Genomic DNA, 24,021 nt, shown 5'->3' on the forward strand with positions numbered 1-24,021 from the left:
TAATTTTATACTCCTCTTTCACCACCCATACCTGCCTGATCTGTCCTTCCCTACATATTCTCTCCGTGAGACCACCCATTACCATCATAAAACGTGGCAACAAAGGGCACCCCTGCCTTGTTCCTTGGGAAAGCTGAAAAAAAATTGGACACATCCATTAACCATCACTCCACAGCTAATACAGTCATAACCCAAATACAAAACTTCTCCCTCAACCAACTGCACGATGAGATAAAGTCTATATATTCCCAACTCCACCCGACAAATGTCTTCTCAGCATTCAGGGTGAACAAAACCACCTCCTCTTTTTCCTTATTCCCTTTCTATAAAATCCATAATTTCCTATAAAAGTTATCACTCCTTCTCCTTCCTGCAACAAAACCCACTTAGATCTCTATGAACTAGAAGAGGCACCATTACCTTTAGTCTATTTATCAACACCTTCACATAAAGTTTTGTGTCCATCTTCACCATGGGTCAGTATGATACATAATTCTCTGCTCACTGTCCCTTCTTATGAATCACTGCAATATAGGACTGGGGCAGAACCTGTGTATCTAACAACTACCAAAACTACCATATCGCCCAAAGCCTTGTAAAAATCAGTGCCAAACCCATTTAATCCACATGCTTTTCCTGCCTTCAATTGCTGAATGGCATTAAGGATTTCTAAACGCCTACAAGTCTACATAGGTGCTTTGCATCTCTTCCAGAGTACTTGGGAGTCGTTATTTGCCCACAAAACCTTTCCAGGACCCCTCTTACCACTTTTCCCTGGTATATGTAAAGCTCTGTATAATAATCCTTGAAAGGATTTGCAGCATCTTTAGGCTTCTCCAATATCCACCCTCCTCATTTAATTACCTTCACCCCAGCTCTAAATTCTGATCCCTTGCATCTATCTGGCTATTAGCCTCTTCTCAACCTCTGGTCTAGCTTCCTTCTCAAAGTACATATGCTTCATCTGTGCCATCATATAAACAATCTTCTCCTGCAAGCAATGCATTAAGCTGCCCCCTTAGCACATAGTTCCGTGCCCTGGCAGCTTAAGTTCCCACTCGTTAAGTCTAATATTCACTATCAGTCGATCCTGTTCTTCCTCTTCTCTATCTATTGAGCACATGCACAAAAAAAAAAATCACATGCCCCAGCCATGAAAAATTTCCACATTTTGACCCTCATATTCTGTGTTATCGCCCTGGTCTTCCAGAGGATCCACTCCTTTGTGGCAAACTTGTGAAGCTTCATCAGCCTAGGGAAGTATTGGCCCAGCTCCATCCTAGAACCAAGTGCACTCTTTCCAAGAGTACACTTGGGTCCGTTTCACCCAATTTGAGCAGCTTAATAAGCATCTGCTCCAGAAATGTCAAGACATCTCTCCCCTCTGCCTACTCTGGCAAGCCCACGATTCAGATGTTGGACCACCTTAATCTGTCCTCTAAGTCTATAATCTTCTCCTGAAATGTCACAGATGTGCCAATGGTACCACCGCTCTGGACTCCCAGTTCTCCAGATCAAGTACTCTGTGCTCCAACTACTCCACTCTCTGCACTAGGCCCTCCTTATTTCAACTCTAGGCCAGAAATACCTGTCTTCACATCCCGTATCCCTTGGACAAAGTCTGAATGTATCTGTTGCAGCTCTAGTAGCACCCACTCCCAGTACTCCACCTCCTCCTGTGGTCTTGTCTGCACACCATTTTGCCCCTGCTCAACAGGCTACTCTGCACTGTTCACTTCCAGTCCTGGTGGCTCTTTACAAAATTCTGCTATCTGGCAGTCTGCACCATTCTTCATACACCTGGGCACCATAATGAACTGCTCATGGATCCAAACTGCTCAGCTGGGAATGAGAAAACTAAATCTCAAACTGATCAAGTTAGGGGAGTCCTATTAAAGTGTGACTGCCTCCATCAGCATCTTCCTGTATTTTTCTTACATTTCACAAATAGAAACACCAAAGCGGTTTTACACTATTAAAAATGAATGTTAGAATACAATACAATCATCATAACCCCAATACATAACCCAGCCCAAGACCTCACTATGTAGCAAGGTCTAAGGAATACTCCTGGTGGATATCCTAAAGCTCACTTCTGCAGGAGTTCCACAGGACCAGATCTGTGAACCTGAACTCACCTGTGACTCCCAGTGGACGGATTGTATATTCATTCAGTGTGAAGCCCATTTCTAAAGCATGGGCTCGCATATTCTTATTGAAAATGTCACTGCCTGTGAAATAGAGAACCCCACAGTAATACTGATCCTTTGGAATCAACCTGAACATGTAAAACAGATAAAAAGAAATACATATATAAATACGTGCATATAAAATTACTTAATACAACAAAAACTGACTAGCCACATCTGAAACCTGCAAGTCTGTCTTTTTTTTTTAATCATGTATTTATAATACATAAGATACAATTTACAAGTATTTGTTATATGAAAAAAAACAGGGATGCAATATAGAAAAATTAAACTCTTAATAAAGACTAAAACAAATAAGTAACCTTACATCATATTATACTTCCCTTCCTCAGACCACAAAATGGGGAGAGTGGCCACATATATGAGGAGATCAAATGAGGAAAAAAGGTAAAGCTAGCAAGCTTTATCAAAAATAGAAGAAAAGGCCATAACCTACAAATTATCCATTACTACACCATAATAGCAAGATGACATAACATTATTGGACACCCTTTTTAAATTTAAAAAAGATTTCAATTGTTCAGGCACAAAGAAAACATATTTTATCCTCAGATATCTTATAATGCATTTACAAGGATATGCCAGCAAGAATGTTACCCCAACCTTCTTAACGTCTTTTCTCATACATGGGAAAAGCTTTTGCCTATCTTGGGTAGGTTTAGCAACATCTGGGATCATCAAAAGTTTTTGACCACAAAAGTTTTGCCGTGCATTTTTAAAATACATTCTCATAACCGCATCAAGGTCTTGCTCAAATACAAACTAAACCAATAGTGTAGCTCTATCAGAAACCTCAGAGAACGAATCCTCCAATATTAAGGAAAAGTCTTTTAAATCCTTATGTTCTTGTTCATTGCCTTGTTCACATTTTTCATAGTCCCCCCAGATCAATTTTTTTGTAGGTACCTGCTGTCTTGCCTACATGAGGGAGGTCACAAATCATAACAGAAATCTTACCTGAAGTGCACCAAGAGATTTTACCTCAGTGAATTGTATGTAATTGCCTTACTTTGAAAAGCAGAAGTGTAGGTATACACCTTTAGGATCATGGTGCCATGAGAAAGGCCCAGGGAGGGGGTAGGGGTCTAAATTGCTGACAACATTAAACTTTCAGGTACCAAAATGTGGCCCTTTGGAAGAGAAGGTGTAGATGAAAACTGCTTCCATTGAGCTACGTGGGTGCCTGATAAAAAGGTCTGTTGGATTAAACTATGTGGAGGCAGCTATAAATGGCCCTCTTGGAGTGTCAACATTGTTGAAAATTCTTAAGGACAGCATAAAAGGAGGGTGGACCCCTTTTAGCTTCAGTTTTCCTTAACTGCAAATGAGAGACGGTAGATCTGATCTTGCTTGCTGAAGGATGAAAAATCTGAGGGGGATGAGTAATGGTCACACAGGAGGGAGTGTTCAGACATGCTCAGAGTTCTTCTAGTCTCCAGGAGAGAAAATCCATCCTGGCACCATCAGGAACGTTACCCATGTGTGTGGCTGATTATATCCTGCTTGCCCATGGAGAATATTACATTCTTCTTCATTTTACCATTTCTTATTATATATCTTACCCATATTTCCCCTAATACTTTCTCCTTTTGTCTCCCTTCCTCTCCATGTCTTCCAGTCCCTCTAGCCCCATCTTCTAGTACCATCAATTAGCTGAAGAGATTTGACAGCAGCTGCAGACCCCCATGGTGTAACGAGGGAGTAAAGTATTTATCACTACATTCCCTTTGCTCCTTTCTGTATCATCTGCTGGCAGGAGCCACACTACCCTTGAAAGCAGCTGACAGGTACAGGGAAGAAAAGAGGCTCTCTAGAAACTGAAGTTGTGCTGACCTGGTTCCAAAGGTCTGCCTGTTTCATTTGTAATAAGACACTAGATAAATTACTGCACTGTGTATAGTTCACTAGATGTACAACATTACCTGATGTCAATTCTTCTAAATGGATAACTCTCTCCACTTTCACCGTGTAACAGACACACCCCCTGGGAAGGAAAATAAACAACGTTAACCAAATTTCTCAAAAGACATCTCAATTCACCTTGAGAGACCAATTGTCAAAGCAGTTCATCTGGATAAAGCGATTTGCCTGAATATTTTCCCTTCAGAGAAGCTAAAAGGTGCATATGTGCTTCACAACATTTAGCTGTATTAAGCAGGCCTATTTCTTTTTTTTAGGCAGATTTAGGTCTGGGGAGTAAAAAGTGCGCATACTTGGCATTTTCTAAGGTACACATACTATTGTATCCTACCTCTTCCTTGCCACCAGGAACATACAGAAGGCATAAAAGCGAGGACACATTACGCCAGTTATCCTTTTTAAAGAAACACTGATGAAGCACCATGAATTGCTTCCTGAAGGACAAAACATTTACCAAAAAAAAAAAAAAAAAAAGCATTGTATGATCATAATCATAGCATAGGGTTGTGTATTTCCTTATCATAACTTCATTTCAATTATCAGCATATCCTGGATAACAAGAGTGCTACCTGAAATGGAATAGATGATACAGCAAAATATCAAGAGGAGCAACTGAAAAAAAATTACTGGAAAAAAAAAAGATTTTATAACTAGGATTAATATAAAGACTTGGATTTTACAATTTAGACTCATTACTTGCTTTCCCCCCCCAAATCTGAGCTCAAGGTGATTTGCATTCAGTTACTGAAGTATTTCCCTGTCCAAGTGAATTTAAGCTGGACCTGAGGCAATGGAAGGTGAAGTGACAATTTAATTTAGGTGCTCATTTTGAAGGCACACAGACCTACAAAGTTACATGAGCCTCCAAACACACTTAGGCAGAGCTGCTCATTGCACTCCTGTGAGATTTTCTGCTACATTTCATCAAGGAAAGGGGGAGAACTATACAACATGTCCAATTCCAGTTGTAAACCAGTCTGCTGCTAACAGCCAACGTGAACACAGAGAAATCTCAAAGACAAAAGAAGCTGGTAGGCATTTCTTTTACAATCAAAAAGGAAAGATGGGCGCTTTACAAGGGTAACAAATAAAAGCTCACACAAACTCTCACAAAGCAAATGGAAAAATTAATGAGGCATTAGACACAGACTGCTATCTACAAGGAAGATCAGGCACAACAGATCCCAATTTAGCTACACTATGGATGCATGTTTGTTTGACATGACATGAGAAATGTTGATATTTCCCATGTCTTGTATTATTAAACTGAAATTTCAGGTAATTTCCCTATGTGTGCTATTGCTCATCAGTACAGGGGGTGCAAATGTACCCCCAAAAATCTTCATTGCAGCTCCTTTGCACCACAGGTGAAAGCCGCATGAGAAAGCTCCAAGTCCCCGAATGGTTCAAGTAGGTCTGGAAACTCGGGGCTTTCCCTAATTTGTGGAGGGAGCTTTGGTGTTGGTCAGGCAGCAGCGATCCCCCAACCACTGCTTCCCATGCCAGCTCCGCAGTTCTATTGATGACAGTATCAAAAAGTACATCCAATCAAATGCACATACAACAATACATATGGGGTACGTACAACAGAAAAAAATGAAAAGCAATCTGTCATCGGATATTTTACAAATTTCCCACCCTATCCTAATAGCACTCAGAAAACTATCGACAACCCCAGTAATAAGACTAATCCAAGAAATGAAATGCAGTTAGTCTGTACAAGACACAAAACCTGTGATCAAACTAACTTATATAGACGTCAAACTAGGGGACAATAAAAGTGCTTACGCTAAGCATATACTATCACATCTAGTTCTACAAACCCAACCTCCCTCCACCCCAACCCAATCCAATTCATCCCACCCCTATCCTTTCTCACTAAGAAACTGTGCGTGTAGGTGAACAAAGTATCCGTTAACAAAAAAAAACCCTTGGTGTGTAATACATTGCATACCCCCAAACTCTGAGAGGGAATTAACTACTAAACTTCACCCCCGGGTATGCAAAGAGTGTATGAAAGGTCCCCAGAAGGAGAGGAAACATTTTCAACATTTATTTATTACATTTGTACCCCGCTCTTTCCCACATACAGCAGGTTCAGTGCGGCTTACATAGTAAAAGAAAGCATCTTTCATGGTAAAGAATACAGTAAAAACAAGGAAATGTAGGAACAAGCGTGCTCCCCGGCGCTCAAATAGCATCAGCCCATGAAATCTATTGCGCCAGTGCCAATAATCTAGAGGGGAATCACTTTTCCAGAGGCTTAGAATAATGTGCTTGCCTATTATACATTACTTACAAATCAGTTGCTGGGCAGTTCTACTCTGCAATGCTAAGAATTCATATTTATCCAAAAGAGCTCCAAGGGGGGGTAAATGGAACGTGTGAGCCCAACAGAAGTTCCAAATATTGAAAAATTGTAGACCAAAATTTCTGCACTAAAAAACAATCCCAGAGGAAATGAAAGGAAGAGCCCTGGGTGCACTAACATTTTGCACACAAAGGTGTGTCAGCACTCCCTATTTTAAAGATTTGAACTTTGGTGAGATATGAGCTTCACAGTTCTAAATGGTGACCGTAAACTCTCATGAGACTACTGCGAGATGTCGCAGCCGCCATTTTGATTCTCTGAGCTGGCACGGTTAACAGCGACTGGGGATTGCTGCTGCCCGAGGGAGAGAGGTGCTGCATCGGGGGCAAGGGGAGAGAGGTGCAACAAGCTGGGAGAAGGGGAAAGGCTGCACGTGGATAGGAGGGCAGGGAAGGGAGAGAGGGAAAGGCTTGGATAGGAGGGGAGGGAAGTGGGAAAAGCTGCATATGAATGGAAAGGGGGGAAATTGCTAAACTTGACTAGGAGGGCAATGAAGGGGGAGAGGCTTCATATCAATGGAATGGAGGGGGGAAATATACAAGGATAGAGGGGAAAGAAGAGGGGGAAATGCTGCACTTGGATAGGAGGGCAGGGAAGGGAGAGGGGAAAGACTACATATGAATGAAAGCGAAATGCACATGGATGGAATGGAAGGGAAGGAAAGGCTGCTTATGAAAGGAGGGAAATGCATATGATAGGATGGAATTAATTGAAAGGGAAGGGAAAATGCTGCACATGGATAGGAAAGCAGGGAAGAGAAGGGGGAAAGGCTACATATGAATGAAAGCGAAATGCACATGGATGGAATGGAAGGAAAGGCTGCTTATGAATGGAAGGGAAAGGAGGGAAATGCATATGATAGGATGGAATTAATTGAAAGGGAAGGGAAAATGCTGCACATGGATAGGAAAGCAGGGAAGAGATGGGGCAAAGGCTGCAGTTGGATAGGAGGGCAGGGAAGAGATGGGGCAAAGGCTGCAGTTGGATAGGAGGGCAGGGAAGGGAGGGTGGAAGGCTGCTTACGAATGGAACGGAGGGGGGAAGGCTGCATATGAATAGAACAGAGGGGGGAAATGTACAAGGATAGAAGGGAGGGGGAGCGGGGGGGGGGGGGGGGGGAGAACGCTGCACTTGGGATAGGAGTGCAGGGAGAGGGGGAAATGTGCATGGATGAACGGAATGAAGAGGATGAAAGGCTGCATATGAAGGGAAAAGGAGAGATGTACTGCACATAAAGAGAAGGGAAGAAGGAAAGCTAGATAAATTTGAGAAGGAGGCAGAAAAATTGAAGAAAGCTGAATGTGAAGAGGAAAGGAGGTGAGAAAAAAAACTAACAAATGAAATGGAAAGGAGGTCCTGGAAATAGAGTTAAGAGCACAGACAGAGGAAAGCAGAACCAGAGACTGGGGACAAGACGATTAGAATAATAAAATCAACAGACACCAAAGGTAAGAAAAATGATTTTATTTTTACATTTGTACCCTGCACTTTCCCACTCATGGCAGGCTTAATGCGGCTTACATGGGGGCAATGGAGGATTAAGTGACTTGCCCAGAGTCACAAGGAGCTGCCTGTGCCTGAAGTGGGAATCGAACTCAGTTCCTCAGTTCCCCAGGACCAAAGTCCACCACCCTATTTTCAGTTTAGTGATTGAATTATGTCAGGCTTGAGAGTTTAGAACTGTCAGCTTTATTTTGCACTGTACAGGATGACATGTATTTCTTTCCATTTCTCTGGTATTGTATGACGAGCAGAGTCTGGTATCTCTGCTTTCAGTTTTTGTCTGCATGTTTTTTGCCATTCCCTATTTTGTATCAGCTGAGAGTCATGTTCTACATCTCCAACTGAGGTAAAGGATTTTGTAGGCATGTGGTGTCTTTTTAGGATTATGTAACAGTCCATCTTGTTCCAGTTTCCCAGTACCAGGTTATTTTGGTGCTCTAGGGTCTGTCTTCATAGGTGGGTTAGGGCTATTATTGGTAAGTTTTCTATATAGGTTTTAAGTGCCTTTTTGCAGGGTTTTGTGTTATATTTCAAAGTGTCTGGCCTATTTGAAAAATAAAAATGCTCAGAACTAGTGGGGTTTCCTCTTATCGGCTGGCACACCTAACCAGACAGGTTTTCATACAATGCCTCCTTGGTATACAGACTTACTTCATGCATCTTCACTGCAGATATCCCAGAAACCCGGCTGGGTGTGCCCCAAGGACTGGGTTGAGAAGCACAAATTATCTGGCAGTGGAAGGAGTGTGTGCTTTCCCGAGTTGATTGTCATAACTTGAATATTTTTTATGTGGCCAGTTGTAAGGGGGTAGCTTTGTTGTTGGGGAATATGAATTTATGATACAGAACTGGAGAGTCAAGGTTTATATTGAGATTCTGACTAATCCTGTAGAGCAGCGGTTCCCAAACTGTGCACCACGAAACCTTGGTGTGCTGCAGCGAACTCTCAGGGGTGCCACGGCAAATCCTGAACTCCCTCCCAACACCCGAACCGCTGCTGCTCCCTCATTATGTCTCTTTTTCTCTTCCCTTCCCCATGCTCCGTGAGTCCTGCATCTCTCCTTCTCCCTCCTGCCGTCTCTCCTCTGTAGCCCCAGGCCCCTGTAGCTCTCTGGTAGAAGCGATTGAGACAGTTTTCCACCAACGTCAGAGCTGCCCTCTTCTCTGGAGCGTCCCACCTGCTTTGATGCAATTTCCTGTTATCCGTGTAGGTGGGACGTGCCTGAGAAGAGGCCCCGATGCTGACATTAAACTTTCTTAATCATTGTCACTGTTGGAGAGGTACAGGGGACTGGGGATATGGAGGAGAGTTGGCGAGAGGAAGAGATGCAGGGCTCATTGGGAGTGGGGAAGAGAGACTTGATTGGAGGAGAAAGATTGATGGGGAGAGAAATCAGACTGTTCAGAGGGTGGGCAGGCCTGGAAGAGAGAGGATGAGACGTGGCACTCAAGTGCGGTAGGGTGGGCAGGGCAGGATAGTACGGGATGAAGGGGAAAAAAAGAAGGGAGAAGCTGAATATGGGGAGAGACAAGGACAAAGAAAAGATGCTGGGCGGGGAGGAGTAATGGGACAGGAAAAGGGGGAAATGGAGACATGGGGGGGGGGGCAAAGAAGGCCCCCCCCCCAGGCTGCTCCAGGTGAAGGTGAGCAGTGAGAAAAATGCGGGGGAGGGGGGCAGTACAGAACTGTGGGGGCGGAGACCTATGTGGCTGGGGTGGGGGGTGGGTAGGTGATATGAAACATTACTCAGACACTAAGGGTGCCGTGAACCGAAGTAGTTTTGGCACCTCTGCTGTAGAGAATCCAAACTTCATGCCCACATAGAAGAATTTGTTGAACGGTGCTATCAATTATATAATGATGGTTTTACTGGGTAGTTTAAACAGGCTGGAGGGAGGAGGGTTTCTTTTATGAATACAAGATTACTAATTTAAAAGTGTGGGGGGGGGGGGGGGGGGGGGATTATGTATGGAAATGTTGTTTCAACTTGCCCCATCCCACGTATCTAGCTTGCCACCCCAAATATTTAAGTCTAGAGACACCATTGCTCATCAGTACACATTATTGGCTCAATACCGTGCAGTCTATAGGCACAGTATTGAAGAACAGTATGCACTCTGGCTCAATAATACTCACTAGTGATATAGCCCACTGAACCAAAGTCTAAACAAAAGGAGAACTATAAATTACAAGCGAAAGGAAAACTTTTTAGTATGCACACCCCTAGCATATACATGAGCACTGGTTCAGGCTAAGAGCCATAGAAACACATGGACAAGAAAGCACTGGCCGTGGCTAAGAACAGAACTAGATAGGTGAAATGGTATTGGAAGTGGAGAACAGCAGAAACATACTTTAGAGAAACTATCCGTAAGCTTGTATATTTGAAAATGAAGCATACTCACAAAGTTCTCTCCTACCTATAAACACAAGCCCAGGAATGCTAAAAAGTATGTGCAACAGCTTTAACTGCACAACTCTAAAGTTACACAGAAAACCAAATAAAGCCTTGGTATATGTAAAGTTCACGATTTATTTCTTTTCAACACAACTGCTCTTCAGTGTTTGTTACCAAAAACATAGGTAGGAGCAAAGGAGCCTTACAGTTTAATAGTATGCAAAAGGACTTAATCACAAAACCGAAAACACATTATTTCTAGTCACAGTTTTGCTGTGGTTAGAGTTTCCTTGTCAGCAGCTAATGATACATGACAGCTAGATCTGGGAAGAAGTACATTAGGAGGGTCAGGTTGCCTATGGTCTCTGTCTTACTTTGATCTAGCTATGAAGTATAACTCTTACCAGGAAATCAAAGAACTAGCTTAAGCAAATCAGAGCTTTTTATGCGTCAGCCAGGGAATAGGAAGCCTCTCTGGAAGGGTGAGCAAGAGGTTCCAAACAGGTACTGAACAGGTAGAAACAGGCGAATGAGGAGCGTCTGGCAGATCAAGGAGCTCAGAAGACACAGGCGCGCTCACAGGAAGGAGTAGAAGAGATAAGAAGAAATGAGAGGGAGAGGCAGACACAGCACCGGCATACACAGTGATCTTTCAATTGAAGTAGCAGTGACACACGGAACTGGTAGCTTCAATCAGACTGTACTAAAGCAATTCAATTTTAGAACAAGCTTAAGATCTCTGAATTCCTTTTTGCTTAGCTAGCTGTTAATGGGGTAATTTTATAAAGTGATGTCCGTGAGTAAAGTATCTTTTACATTCAGAAAATGTCTCTTATAAAACTGTAATCCAAAACACTCTAGAAAGTTTGACAAAAGTTAGTTTGTGTGTATTTTATCTCCCGCCTGAAATAAAAGGATTCAAATCAGGAAATCCATTTATATTTATATTTATAACCGGAACCTCAGAACTCCAGATAGGGAAAATACATATGGAGGGGCATAATCGAACGCCTATCTCCATGGGTGTCTATCTCCAAGAACAGGTACGTGAAGGGGCGGGACAGACTGTAATTTTGAAAAAGATGGGCGTCCATCTTTTTTTTCGATAATACGGTTTGTGCCAGGCAAATGCATCGGATTTGTGCGGATTTGAGCTGGGCGGTATCGTTTTTCAGCGATAATGGAAACCGAAGGCACCTAGCTCAAAAACGAACAAATCCAAGGCATTTGGTCGTGGGAGGGGCCAGGATTAGTAGTGCACTGGTCCCCCTCACATGCCAGGACACCAACCGGGCACCCTAGGGGGCACTTGTAACAATTTAAAAAAAAAAATTAAAATACCTCCCAAGTCCATAGCTGAAGCCAACGATAAGGACTACTAAATTGTGGAGTTTAGTGGTGCCCTTCCTGAGGCAGCCAGAAATTTGGCGAAACAAGGCACACTTGTTGAAGGGTGATATTTGGATATTTCATGAGTGAAAAGAAGAAGCGCTGGATCTTTAACAAGCTCTCTCCTCCTCCAAGCCACGGACAGTGAAAACCTCCAGGTTCTATTAAATTCTCAGTTATTTAGGAAGCACTCCTGGCCAGGACACTTGGATGTTCTTGCATTAAGTACGAGTTTTTGCAGATGATTCTTTTTTTCTTTTTCTCCCTTTAGGAACCAATGATAATAGCTCACTTCCAATTTGATATATTTATAAATGATTTAGAGATGGGAGTAACTAGCGAGGTAATTAAATTTGCTGATGACACAAACTTATTCAAAGTCGTTAACTCGCGACAGGATTGTGAAAAATTACAAGAGGACCTTACGAGACTGGGAGACTGGGCGGCTAAATGGCAGATGATGTTTAATGTGAGCAAGTGCAAGGTGATGCATGTGGGAAAAAAGAACCCGAATTATAGCTACGTCATGCAAGGTTCCACGTTAGGAGTTACGGACCAAGAAAGGGATCCGAGTGTCGTCGTCGATAACACACTGAAACCTTCTGCTCAGTGTGCTGCTGCGGCTAAGAAAGCGAATAGAATGCTGGGTATTATTAGGAAAGGTATGGAAAACAGGTGTGAGGATGTTATAATGCCGTTGTATCGCTCCATGGTGCGACCACACCTTGAGTATTGTGTTCAATTCTGGTCGCCGCATCTCAAGAAAGATATAGTAGAATTGGAAAAGGTGCAGCGAAGGGCGACTAAAATGATAGCGGAGATGGGATGACTTCCCTATGAAGAAAGACTAAGGAGGCTAGGGCTATACAGCTTGGAGAAGAGACGGCTGAGGGGAGACATGATAGAGGTATATAAAATAATGAGTGGAGTGGAACAGGTGGATGTGAAGCTTCTGTTCACGCTTTCCAAAAATACTAGGACTAGGGGGCATGCGATGAAACTACAGTGTAGTAAATTTAAAACAAATCGGAGAAAACTTTTCTTCACCCAACGTGTAATTAAACTCTGGAATTCGTTGCCGGAGAAAGTGGTGAAGGCGGTTAGCTTAGCAGAGTTTAAAAAGGGGTTGGACGGTTTCCTAAAGGACAAGTCCATAAACCGCTACTAAACGGACTTGGAAAAATCCAAAATTCCAGGAATAACATGTACAGAATGTTTGTACGTTTGGGAAGCTTGCCAGGTGCCCTTGGCCTGGATTGGCCGCTGTCGTGGACAGGATGCTGGGCTCGATGGACCCTTGGTCTTTTCCCAGTATGGCATTACTTATGTACTTATGTAATAATAACATCTACCTTTAGTAGGTAGGTGGTCAGGGTTCATGACAGGAGGTTGTATGTGGATTTATCAGAGATTGTTTGGCTTGTGTGTGAGTGTTAGTTTGTAGGGGGGGGGGGGGGGGTTCTAGCATATTGATTTACATGTTTCCAGTCCTGATCGTTTTTTTTCCCGGTCAGTTGGTTTGTTGTATGGTGCCTCCCACAGGTTTGAATTTTTGGAGGAAAAGAGTTTTTTTAAATCATCCGATTTTCTTGCATTAAGTACGAGTTTTTGCAGATGATTCTTTTTTTCTTTTTCTCCCTTTAGGAACCAATGATAATAGCTCACTTCCAATTTGATAGTGGTTTTGCAATACCATCCAGCTTATTTTCGAAAGAGAAAGACGCCCATATTTTGACCCAAATCGGGAGATGGGCGCCCAAATCGGTATAATCGAAAGCCGATTTTGGGTGTCTCCAACTGCAATCTGTCGCGGGAACGGACAAAGTTGACGTGGTGTGTCAGAGGCGTGGTGAAGGCGGGACTGGGGCGTGTTTATCGGAGGAGAGATGGGCGCGCTCGGCCGATAATGAAAAAAAGAAGGGCGCCAGAAGCGAGAATTTGGGTCACTTTTTCTGGACCCTTTTTTTTCACGAACAAGTCCCCAAAAAGTGCCCCAACTGCCCAGATGACCACCGGAGGGAATCCAGGATGACCTCCCCTGACTCCTCCAGTGGTCACTAACCCCCTCCCACCCAAAAAAAAGAACTTTAAAAACTTTTTTCTTCCAGCCTGTATACCAGCCTCAAATGTCAAAATATGGCAAGGCACATTTACCTGGTGTTTATGCCCAGATATTCAATGTCAGGCTATTTCTTAACTGGCTAAGTTGATATTTGGAGATAGCGGGTTAAGTTTAAACAGGCGAAAGATATTCCAGCTAGTCAAGCAGCCCAACGTGGCTGCTTACAATAGCCGGCTATCAAACATATAAACGGCAAATGACTGACTCACCTGCAAATGCGCAGTAGAGACTTCCCTCTCTGTCCCGCCCTCGCGTCAAGACGTGATGACGTCAGAGGGCGGAACAGAGAGGGAAACGGAATCGGAGTCACTGTCGGACGTTGCTGCCTGGAAACGAACATCGCGCGCACTAACCTCCACCCTCCCCCCCCATCCCCGCCGCCGCTCCCGCCCTCCTCTGTATCAGGCCCCCTGCACTGACCTGACAGCGCCTCTCACCTCCGTGTGGAAGCGCTGCAGGCAGCTGCAGAGCGATCTGCTGCTGCCTGCAGCGCTTTCACACGGAGGTGAGAGGCGCTGTCAGGTCAGTGCAGGGGGCCTGGCACTGAGGGGGGAGGGAGTGGCGGCGAGGAGGGTAGCTGGAAATCTCGCCCGTTTTTACGAGCTTAACGGCTAGTGCAATGAATATTTGGGGATAGCCGGCTATATCACGTGATACAGCCAGTTATCTCTTAACCGCTAACCAGGAATATTCAGTGGGAGATAGCTGGCTATCCCTCTGCTGAATATTGCCAGATAGCCGGTTAAGTACCATCTAACAAGCCAGGTGCCATTCTTAGTTGGTTAAATGGTTTTGAATATCATGGGGAGGAACGACTGCATGGCTTAACCTTATGGAGAAACCATCTGCATGAACTGCTAAGGATGGAAAGAATGCCAGCCTTGAATACATACATTTTTGAAGATGTGTGATCCGTTTATGTCTCTTAACTCCTAGATTACTCAGTGGGCTGGTCAATTCTTTGGCTGTGTGAGGCAAAGGGGTTACATATTTGGAGAAAGGTAGGGATAGAGGGAGGAGCAGATAGGGGAAAGAAGTGAACTCAAATGTTGAGTTTCAATGTGTGTACAGCCATTAATGTACTGATGTAATGTTGGAATGGTAGTTCAATAGTTTTGGTACAAAAGGAACGTTGTCTAATGGTCTCTACAATAAGAAAGACAAGTGTCATCTATACTAGGATACTGTATCCAATATTCAGTGCATATATCCGCTATGCAACATTAATGAACCAACAGCACTCCACGAATTAAAGGTATTCAAGGCCAATTAAATTGTAAGGTTGTAAAACATCTCATCTTATCTTCATATTTCATGGCCACACAAAACCAGAATCAACCTGAATGTATTTCTGTTAAAGCTTAACTGAAACAGCCAAAATTCTTTGAAGAGTTTCTTACCCAATTTTTAACCTAAATCTTTGAACCCAAAGTCAGATGAACTGCACACACACACACACACTCACTCAGGATACTCACCATGAATTTTGTGTCTCCTTTTGACAGTGTGTCAGTGACAAAGCCAGTCTTCTCCAGTCGCTCAACAACTTGATGTAAAAGCTTTGGCTGCAGAAATAGCCAAAAGATAGTCATTAATTGGACATACCAGATAACAAGAGAAGTGATGTTGTGTATAAGCATCTCACTCATGAACTAGGACACATAAATGGATTGTGAAAGACTTGGAATTGATAACAAGGAAGAACTCCAATAGGAAATCAGGAGTAAAATGAGGACTACCACTCTGAATGAACTGTAAGATCTAGTTAAGCTCCATTTGATTACTGTTCTACAGCCCTTACAGAAGTAAGAGTCTGATTTACATTCCATACATGCTGGGGTGGTGAGCAGGCCCTAAATCTGAGAAAATATTGAAAACTCTGCAGTACTGATGCTTGAATCTTTCTTCTGTTCTAGGTCTTAAATGGATTCAAACTGAACGATTTAAGAAACCAACGCTTTCTACCTACCTTTAAAAGCTTTAAGCATATGACACAATAATACAGGAATTCCTGGCAGACAAGGGTCTCCTGGCCTGCCCTTTCTGCCTAGCTGTCCTTTGACTGTATCAAAGTAGACCCTACTTGATCTGTGGCTGTCTCTCTCCTTTGTTCTCCCTGTGATTCTCTGGATTTGCTGCAGGTGATTTCAAGCATCCACTATCCCCTCAGTAAATAACTAACTTAGACCAGTTCCTCATATTTTGTTTAACTGTACACAGAAACTGCTTTGAGTTTAGCCACCCCTCTATTTATTCTAACTGAATTTGTACTACCCATCTTGTCTCCATCTATATATTTGCACTTGGCCCCTGGCTACAGAGTAAGGTGTCTCATTGTATTGTAGGAACAGCATTAGAAGTCATTTGAATGTTCTAATGTGTACTTATTAGGTGTTCCACTGCTAGTATGCTGACATCATATTATATCTATTTTATTTGAATGTTCTTCCATGTAGATGGATTAGCTCCTCATTACTAGCACTTAGCCAACACCCGACAGTGGCCAGCTCCGTTTCACTTCTATGGCTTCCTTGGGGGCTGTGCTTTGACATTTACTGATTCCCAAGGATGGTGTCATTCATTTCAATGTACACATTACATCCTATATGTCGTGCTCAAGAGCAGGTCGACTTTTTTTCTTTTAGAAATAAGACTAACATAAGTGTTTTCGGAATAAACCATGAATAAAAGTTATTTGCAGTAAGAAACTGAAACAAATACACAAAAAACAAATATATGTTTTAAAACTAAGGACTAAAATTTGATAAATAAAAATGGATTAAAAATGTTGAAAAAATATACTACGAGGTTTCAAGACCAACGATGATCACCACAACCCCAGTGCAAGATGCTAGAACTCAAGTTGGTGTTCGGGTGTACAGTGCAATCCGCTTAAGTGCAAGGGTTTGGGACCAAAGAAATACATGCAGTTAACCGGAGCGTGCACTTAACCATTGTGACCCAAAGCAGCTTGACATCTGATAAACATATGTACAGTACTGCTTATCATACTGACGTTATACAGTCTCTGTTAACTGACGTTAGGCTTATTTGAAGTAATCAGTCATAGTCCTCTGTACACTATTATGTCTGTGAATTCCAGAGACTACGTCTGCCAGATGGTAAAAAACTGTCATAGCACTGACATCCAGTGGCCTCCAGATAGGCCCGCACGGTGTTGAGACTCTCCAGCGCTCTTGCAAAAGTGATAGGAGGTTGTTTCATCAGCATGTGCCTCGCTGCTCATTTCATCATCTGTTTCATCATCAGCCGTTGCCTGAGTGTAGGCGCATATCTCGACATCAGTGCTGTCGTCAGCTGTTTGTAGATCGTAATCAAAAGCTACGTAGTGATGAAACTCCTCTTTAGTAACACAGGCTGGGATGTCAATAGCCTGTTCATCTGACGCATTTGCAACAGCTGCATCTGTTTCGCCCCTCTCCACATCCTTAAAGCTTGCCCGCTTGTAGCAGTTCACAATGGTTGCCTGTGTAACATGATTCCAGGCCTCTTTCTGCATATGTTGGGAATCCAACTGTGATAGATTATGAGCCAGTTCAACAGCACGTTTATCCTTGCCAGTCTGGTCATCCATAATGCTCATCAGACGACGTAGTACAAGAGCCCAATAATGTTTTTTAAAATTGGCTATTATGCCATGATTCATAGGTTGGATCAGAGAGGTAGTGTTTGGTGGCAGGAAGACCACCTTGACGTTAGACAGCCTGACATCATCACTGTGTGCAGCACAATTATCACAAAGCAACAAAACCTGACGCTTTTGTGCCCTCATTCTAGTGTCTAACTTCTTTAGCCACTGCTTCCAAATTTCCCCAGTCATCCATGAATTTGCGTTAGCCTCGTATGACACAGGAAGTCGCTTAACATTCTTGAAGCAAGGGGGCTGTTTGCTCTTTCCAATGACGAGTGGCTCCAACTTCTCATTCCCATCCATATTGCAGCAAAGGAGGATCATCAGTCGATCCTTCGACGCTTTACTTCCTGTAGTTTCAGCTTGTTTGAATGCAAGTGTTCCATCAGGAATCGCTCACCAGTAGAGACCGTTTTCGTCTGCATTGAAAATGTCACGAGGTGAAAACTCGTTCAAGATGGTAGGAAGAACTGAAACAACCCAATTTTCAGCACCAAAGTCATCAGCGTCTTGTTTTTCACCATGCTGTTTCTTGAATTTTATGTTGTTCCTCTCCTTCCATCTTTCCAACCATCCAACAGTGGCTTTGAATTCAGTTAGTCCAAGACTTTCAGCTAGCTGATTAGCTTTCTCCATAAGCAGTGGACCACTGACAGGAAACTGTCTGCTCCTGACTTGAGAAAACCACTGAAGAGCATCTTCTACATCCTCAGCTTTTCACACCCGTTTGCGTTTCCCTGTGTGGATTTGTATTGTTTTGCCAGTCTTCCAGGAGCTCTTTCTGCTTCAAGATATGTGAAATTTGACTGGGATTGACACCATATTCTTTAGCAAGATGCTTGACTTTGTTTTCTAATTTTTTTAAAGAACTTCTATTCATTCAGCCAGTGTTAAAGTCTTACAGTTGCGCGATGATGACGACTCCAGTGTACACTCTAACAACTTTCTTTCGCTTAGTCTGCCTGTGGCAGTTAACCAATGAGATTTCAAATATATTGCCCCTTTGTCACGTGCCAATCGGCTTCCATATTCCATGCATGCGCTTATGCAGAGTCTTTCCTGTAGCGAAGCGGCTTAAACCATGCATATAAGCGAATCTTGCACCTATCAGTGGTGCGCTAAACCAAAGTTTATCCCCATAGAAATTGATGGCGCCAAAAATGGGACCGAAGTACGGCATGCAGTTAAACAAAGCATGTGCTTATCCGACGTGCACTTAAATGGAATGTACTGTATTGAGGTCTTTTCCTCGTGCTTGTAAGATTAGTAATATATATCTTGCATCAATACTGGACTCTTCAACATTTTTGTCTAATTTGATTTTTTAGAGCCACAGTTATTTTTCTCTTTGTGTTACTGTACAAATAAAATATGACAGACAGCATAGTTTCTAAGGGCTTCTTTCCCCTAATAAAGGTCTCTGGAAGAAATATTTTGTACATGTGATCACAAGTCTGATCTACTGCGCTTAGGACACACATGCCTAAGAAAGTCAGTTGTGCAAATGATGACAGTCACCTGTTTCGCTGATTCGGAGGTGAAAGCTGGATGGGTCAGGAGAATATCTATATCCCCACTTGACTCAGCACCTGTAAAAGAAGAGAATGAAAATCTCACACAATCTTGTAGATAATAAACACAGTTTATGCACCCTGGAGTAGAGTCAAAGGGCAAAGGCCATAAATCATGAGGCCCAGGAACTTATGATCCGATACGATATCCTTACGGGCAAACAGGCCTGGTAAAGGAGGAAGCATAAACAAACATGAGAATGTGGTCTAGCAGGTGAGGGAAGCCAGATAGTTTTGAAAAACTATGAGATGAGAAAGGCTCAGGACTGATACTCTGCCCCACACTTTCCAATTAACCTCTTTCCTTTTTTTTTTTAAGGTCCTTGGCTGGAAAAGGATAGCTCCACAGGAAACAGGGGAGAGATGAAGGGAGGAAGAAGTAAATTCACAGGGCACCACAGAAAAGGATCTGAAGACCTTCAGTTATGACTCCGCAGACTCAAGCCTCCCGCAAGCTCAACTGGAGGACTAGCTGACTAACTGTACTAGGAGCAAGTCACTCAGAACCAGAGTCTGAAACCATCCACCTGCTGGAGATAGAAAATACTAAGGAATTGGTGCCAAGAGATGTCTCAGCTTAGTTTTCAGTCCTCTATGGACACAACTATCCCACGTTCTGGAATAGTGGCAAGCTATGTGATGAAAGGACAATTTTCATATTGCCTACATGGTTGTAAAGGCCATGTATACTTTCAAAACTGTTAAATGGAAAAAAAAAATACCCCCACCATAAGAGCCAGCTCTGTGGGTGCTGCAGGTGCAGCAAGTCCTTTGACTGTGTACAAGAAGGGGTAATTTCCACTAGGTTTAGCACCCCCAATCATTTGGAAAAGTTGGCTTCTATGCCTCCTACTCTTGCACCTCCTTTGTCTGACAATCAACACGTATACTTCTGAAAGAATGCATATTATTGCTATCCCTGCTCTGACCTTGGCCCTGAAAGAGTGGGTAAACAAATATTTTTACCCATAGGAAAGTGTTTCTTAGCACAATCACAAATTTTCAATCATGTTCCCAATAACAGAGTGGAATCATAGAAGGAATACTTTTTAAAAGGGGCCTAGGCAATTAATCACAGAGTCAGCAGTCTTAGGACCCTGTGTATGAAAAGAAGTGTAGTTTAACCCTTTAGTGTCCAATGTTCCCATCAATCTGTTCCCATATGGCTTATTACAGGAACATTGGACACTAAACCATGCAGTTATACTCTTCAAGTAGGAACGTTTAAACCAGGAGAGACCATTACACAAATACTAAATTTTATATTTTGTGCGTACTTCTTGCCCTGGAACCTCAACCATATAAAAGAGGTAAAGGATGCAAGCAGCTTAGCAAGTGTTGAAAGAACAATTACATTGGCTAGATACAATTAAGTAGATATGACGCATACCTTGCTAATGTGAGGCTTTGTGAAAACTACCCCCCACCCCATCAGTTTTAAGAAGCAAGATATGAGGCATGCTTTTCATTCTTGCTTTGCACTTGAGGTTGCTACCCCTAGTGGAGCAGCTAAAGACAGCAGCCGTGGACTATGACCCTTACATATAGGCAAGCAAGCAACATAAGTACATAAGTAGTGCCATACTGGGAAAGACCAAAGGTCCATCTAGCCCAGCATCCTGTCACCGACAGTGGCCAATCCAGGTCAAGGGCACCTGGCACGCTCCCCAAACGTAAAAACATTCCAGACAAGTTATACCTAAAAATGCGGAATTTTTCCAAGTCCATTTAATAGCGGTCTATGGACTTGTCCTTTAGGAATCTATCCAACCCCTTTTTAAACTCCGTCAAGCTAACCGCCCGTACCACGTTCTCCGGCAACGAATTCCAGAGTCTAATTACACGTTGGGTGAAGAAAAATTTTCTCCGATTCGTTTTAAATTTACCACACTGTAGCTTCAACTCATGCCCTCTAGTCCTAGTATTTTTGGATAGCGTGAACAGTCGCTTCACATCCACCCAATCCATTCCACTCATTATTTTATACACTTCTATCATATCTCCCCTCAGCCGTCTCTTCTCCAAGCTGAAAAGCCCTAGCCTTCTCAGCCTCTCTTCGTAGGAAAGTCGTCCCATCCCCACTATCATTTTCGTCGCCCTTCGCTGTACCTTTTCCAATTCTACTATATCTTTTTTGAGATACGGAGACCAGTACTGAACACAATACTCCAGGTGCGGTCGCACCATGGAGCGATACAACGGCATTATAACATCCGCACACCTGGACTCCATACCCTTCCTAATAACAATAAGGAAAAGGAGAAAAAAGCTCGAGTACACAGGAGGATGCCTGGGTAGAATGGTTAAAGCACCACAAGGTCAAATCTAGCTTGGTGTGGCATCTTGCCAGGGCTATGCAGATGAAAACTAATGTCCTCTTATGACATTTTCTATAGTGAATCTGACACCCACTTAAGACAACAATCAACCTTGCTCTTGAGGAAAGGGCTGTAAGAGAAAATGTGCAAAATAAACCTAGCAAACTAAGTGCAAAAAGCTGAACACAAATAAGAATAATTTATCTCCCATGACAGTCATTTGGTAGCTAAATGGTAAGTGTCTTCACTACTGTTCCTGTGTGTGTTGAACTGGAAATGATCTTTAGCATGTTCTACTGAACCTGGGAAGGAAGTGCAGATTATTTCATCTATTTGTTTTGATTCCAGCCTTTTACGATTCTGAAGTACAAATTTACAAGAATATACAAACTGCAAGTAGCATTAACAAAACAAGACAAACACAGTTTATAATCCACAAGCAGCCAGCCCTTTCTGAAACACTCCTCCCTCTGGATCTGACAAGAGGTACTCTCCAGCAAAGGACTAATCAACCCCCTAGCACTAAGTCACAAGAAGCTTCAAGGAATCTGGCTTCCCATAACCTCTCATCCTGACTATCTAAAACAGCATTCCAACCTCCAACTACTGGCTTAAAATGTAAATCACCATATGCAAATCACCATGCTTTTTAGTTGGTGTCTAAAAGTTAGCAGGGTCACTTAATTGCCTAAGATTATATAGCAACTTCTACCAAAGGAAGGGCACAACCTGGGGCATCACCTTGAAAAAGGGGTACCTGCAACAATGTCGTGACCTCAAAATATAAAACCAAGGAATTGTCCACTGGTGTTCCTGGTGTCTGTGAGGAAATGCATACCTCAGGCTACTAATACTGTGCATACATTTGTTTTTCATAAGAGGATTACAAATCACTAAAAGCAGTTTTATACTTAGATAATGTACTTAGGTCTAAATGTCTGTTGTCAGCTGGTGGCCTGCTGTAAGTGACTGGAGTGGCAACAGAGGAACTTTCAAGACTTGGCTGTTGGTAGTGTGGCACCACAGTACAGAGCCACGGAACCAGAGATAGATGGGGCACATGACACAGGCAGGCATACACTTAGGAGATGAGGGAAGATGGATAGGATCAGTTTTGGCAAGAATAAAGGACCAAAGTGCCCTGGGATCAGGCCAGGAAGCAGTAGCAAACACCTAGCACAGAGGCGAGAGAGATCAGGCTGGGAAGAATGACATCCACTCCACATAGTCGATATTCAGCGCTAACCAGTTAAAGATAGGCCTGCTATTTATGCGCCCTATTTTAACCACCGAACATAGCCGGTTAAGCGCTGAATAAGCATTGTATCACCAATAGCAGAACTTTTAGTCAGTTTTTCATGCTGTGGTTGTCATAGGTTATTTCTTTTTAAGTGTTCATGCCAGTCTTGATTAGCAATGTCACAGTCTGCAGCTAGACATTTCTCTGCAGATAGATATCCTCTATCTTGTCTCTCAATATTAGCTCCCAGTTATCTTCTCTCTTGAGCAAGGTAAATCTGGTCTCCATTGCTTCTAAAGCCTTTATCACTGGAGGAATTTGGGGAGTGAGGTCAGCTCTCAGCACAGCATTCTGGAACTTTGCCCTAGTGGTTAGAGCACCGGGCTTGAAATCCAGAGTTGGCCGGTTCAAATTCCACTGCTGCTCCTTGTGATCTTGGGCAAGTCACTTAACCCTCCATTGCCTCAGGTACAAACTTAGAGATTGTGAGCCCTCCTGGGACAGAGAAATATCCAGAGTACCTGAATGTAACTCAACTTGAGCTACTACTGAAAAAGATGTGAGCAAAATCTAAATAAATATAATATGGGAAAAGAACTTACACTGCTTCTCCGATGAATTTCACTAGGTGCCCTAGTATATTTTATATTAATCTACTGTTCTCCTTTTAAAATGTATTATCTCATTATTCAATAATCTGCAAATACTTTACCATACTATCTTTACAGATGTGAAAGAAAAATTAAAGAAACAAAAATTCCTCCCCCGCTCCCGAAAACAAAACCAAACAAAAACGTCACACTATTTTGGGATATTAACCTCTTCGGAAACTGCCACATATTGTAGCGATGTAATCAGGATCCTGTTTGCCAACCTCTTTCAATATGATCTCCTGCAGGGAACAGAGACAAAATTAGAAATAAAATACCTTATGTAAATCTCCTGGTTTAATAAAACATCCTCAATAGTAGATTAAGCAGCAGTATGTAAAAGCTTATGTCAGAACTCCTGAAATTCTGCAGCAATTATGTGACATATTTCCATAAATCTGCATTATTAAATGCCAATATGAGTTATAATATGAAAGTGTCATTTTTGTAATATTTGTGTATCTGGCACCTTTGGGGGGGGGGGGGGGGTGGAGTGGAAAAGACTCTAGTGAGTTGGTGCTGAGAAGGAAGAAGTGGGATAGAGATATGAAATAAAGAAACAATCTGTGAGAAGGTAAGAGATGCAAAACAGCTTTCACAATAGGACAGGGGGATACAGAGGGAGGGAAGACCACAAGCACAAGGAGAACAAAAGGAGAGAGAGAGAGAATATCTT

General features: G+C 42.7%; 1 protein-coding gene across 1 annotated transcript in view; it reads right to left on the reverse strand.

Moving 5' to 3' along the window:
• Positions 1-24,021, reverse strand: part of POLB (DNA polymerase beta) — a 53,871-nt gene that overhangs the window by 2,346 nt on the left and 27,504 nt on the right. Inside the window, exons 10-14 of the mRNA XM_030202074.1 lie at positions 23,515-23,587; positions 19,085-19,155; positions 15,393-15,479; positions 4,133-4,194; positions 2,139-2,278 (exon numbers count right to left, since the gene is read on the reverse strand). Of these exons, the coding sequence (XP_030057934.1) occupies positions 2,139-2,278; positions 4,133-4,194; positions 15,393-15,479; positions 19,085-19,155; positions 23,515-23,587 (433 nt within the window). The remainder of the gene's footprint in view (positions 1-2,138; positions 2,279-4,132; positions 4,195-15,392; positions 15,480-19,084; positions 19,156-23,514; positions 23,588-24,021) is intronic.

This window comes from Microcaecilia unicolor, chromosome 4 (genome assembly GCF_901765095.1).
Source record: "Microcaecilia unicolor chromosome 4, aMicUni1.1, whole genome shotgun sequence".
In the NCBI taxonomy this organism is placed as follows: domain Eukaryota; kingdom Metazoa; phylum Chordata; class Amphibia; order Gymnophiona; family Siphonopidae; genus Microcaecilia; species Microcaecilia unicolor.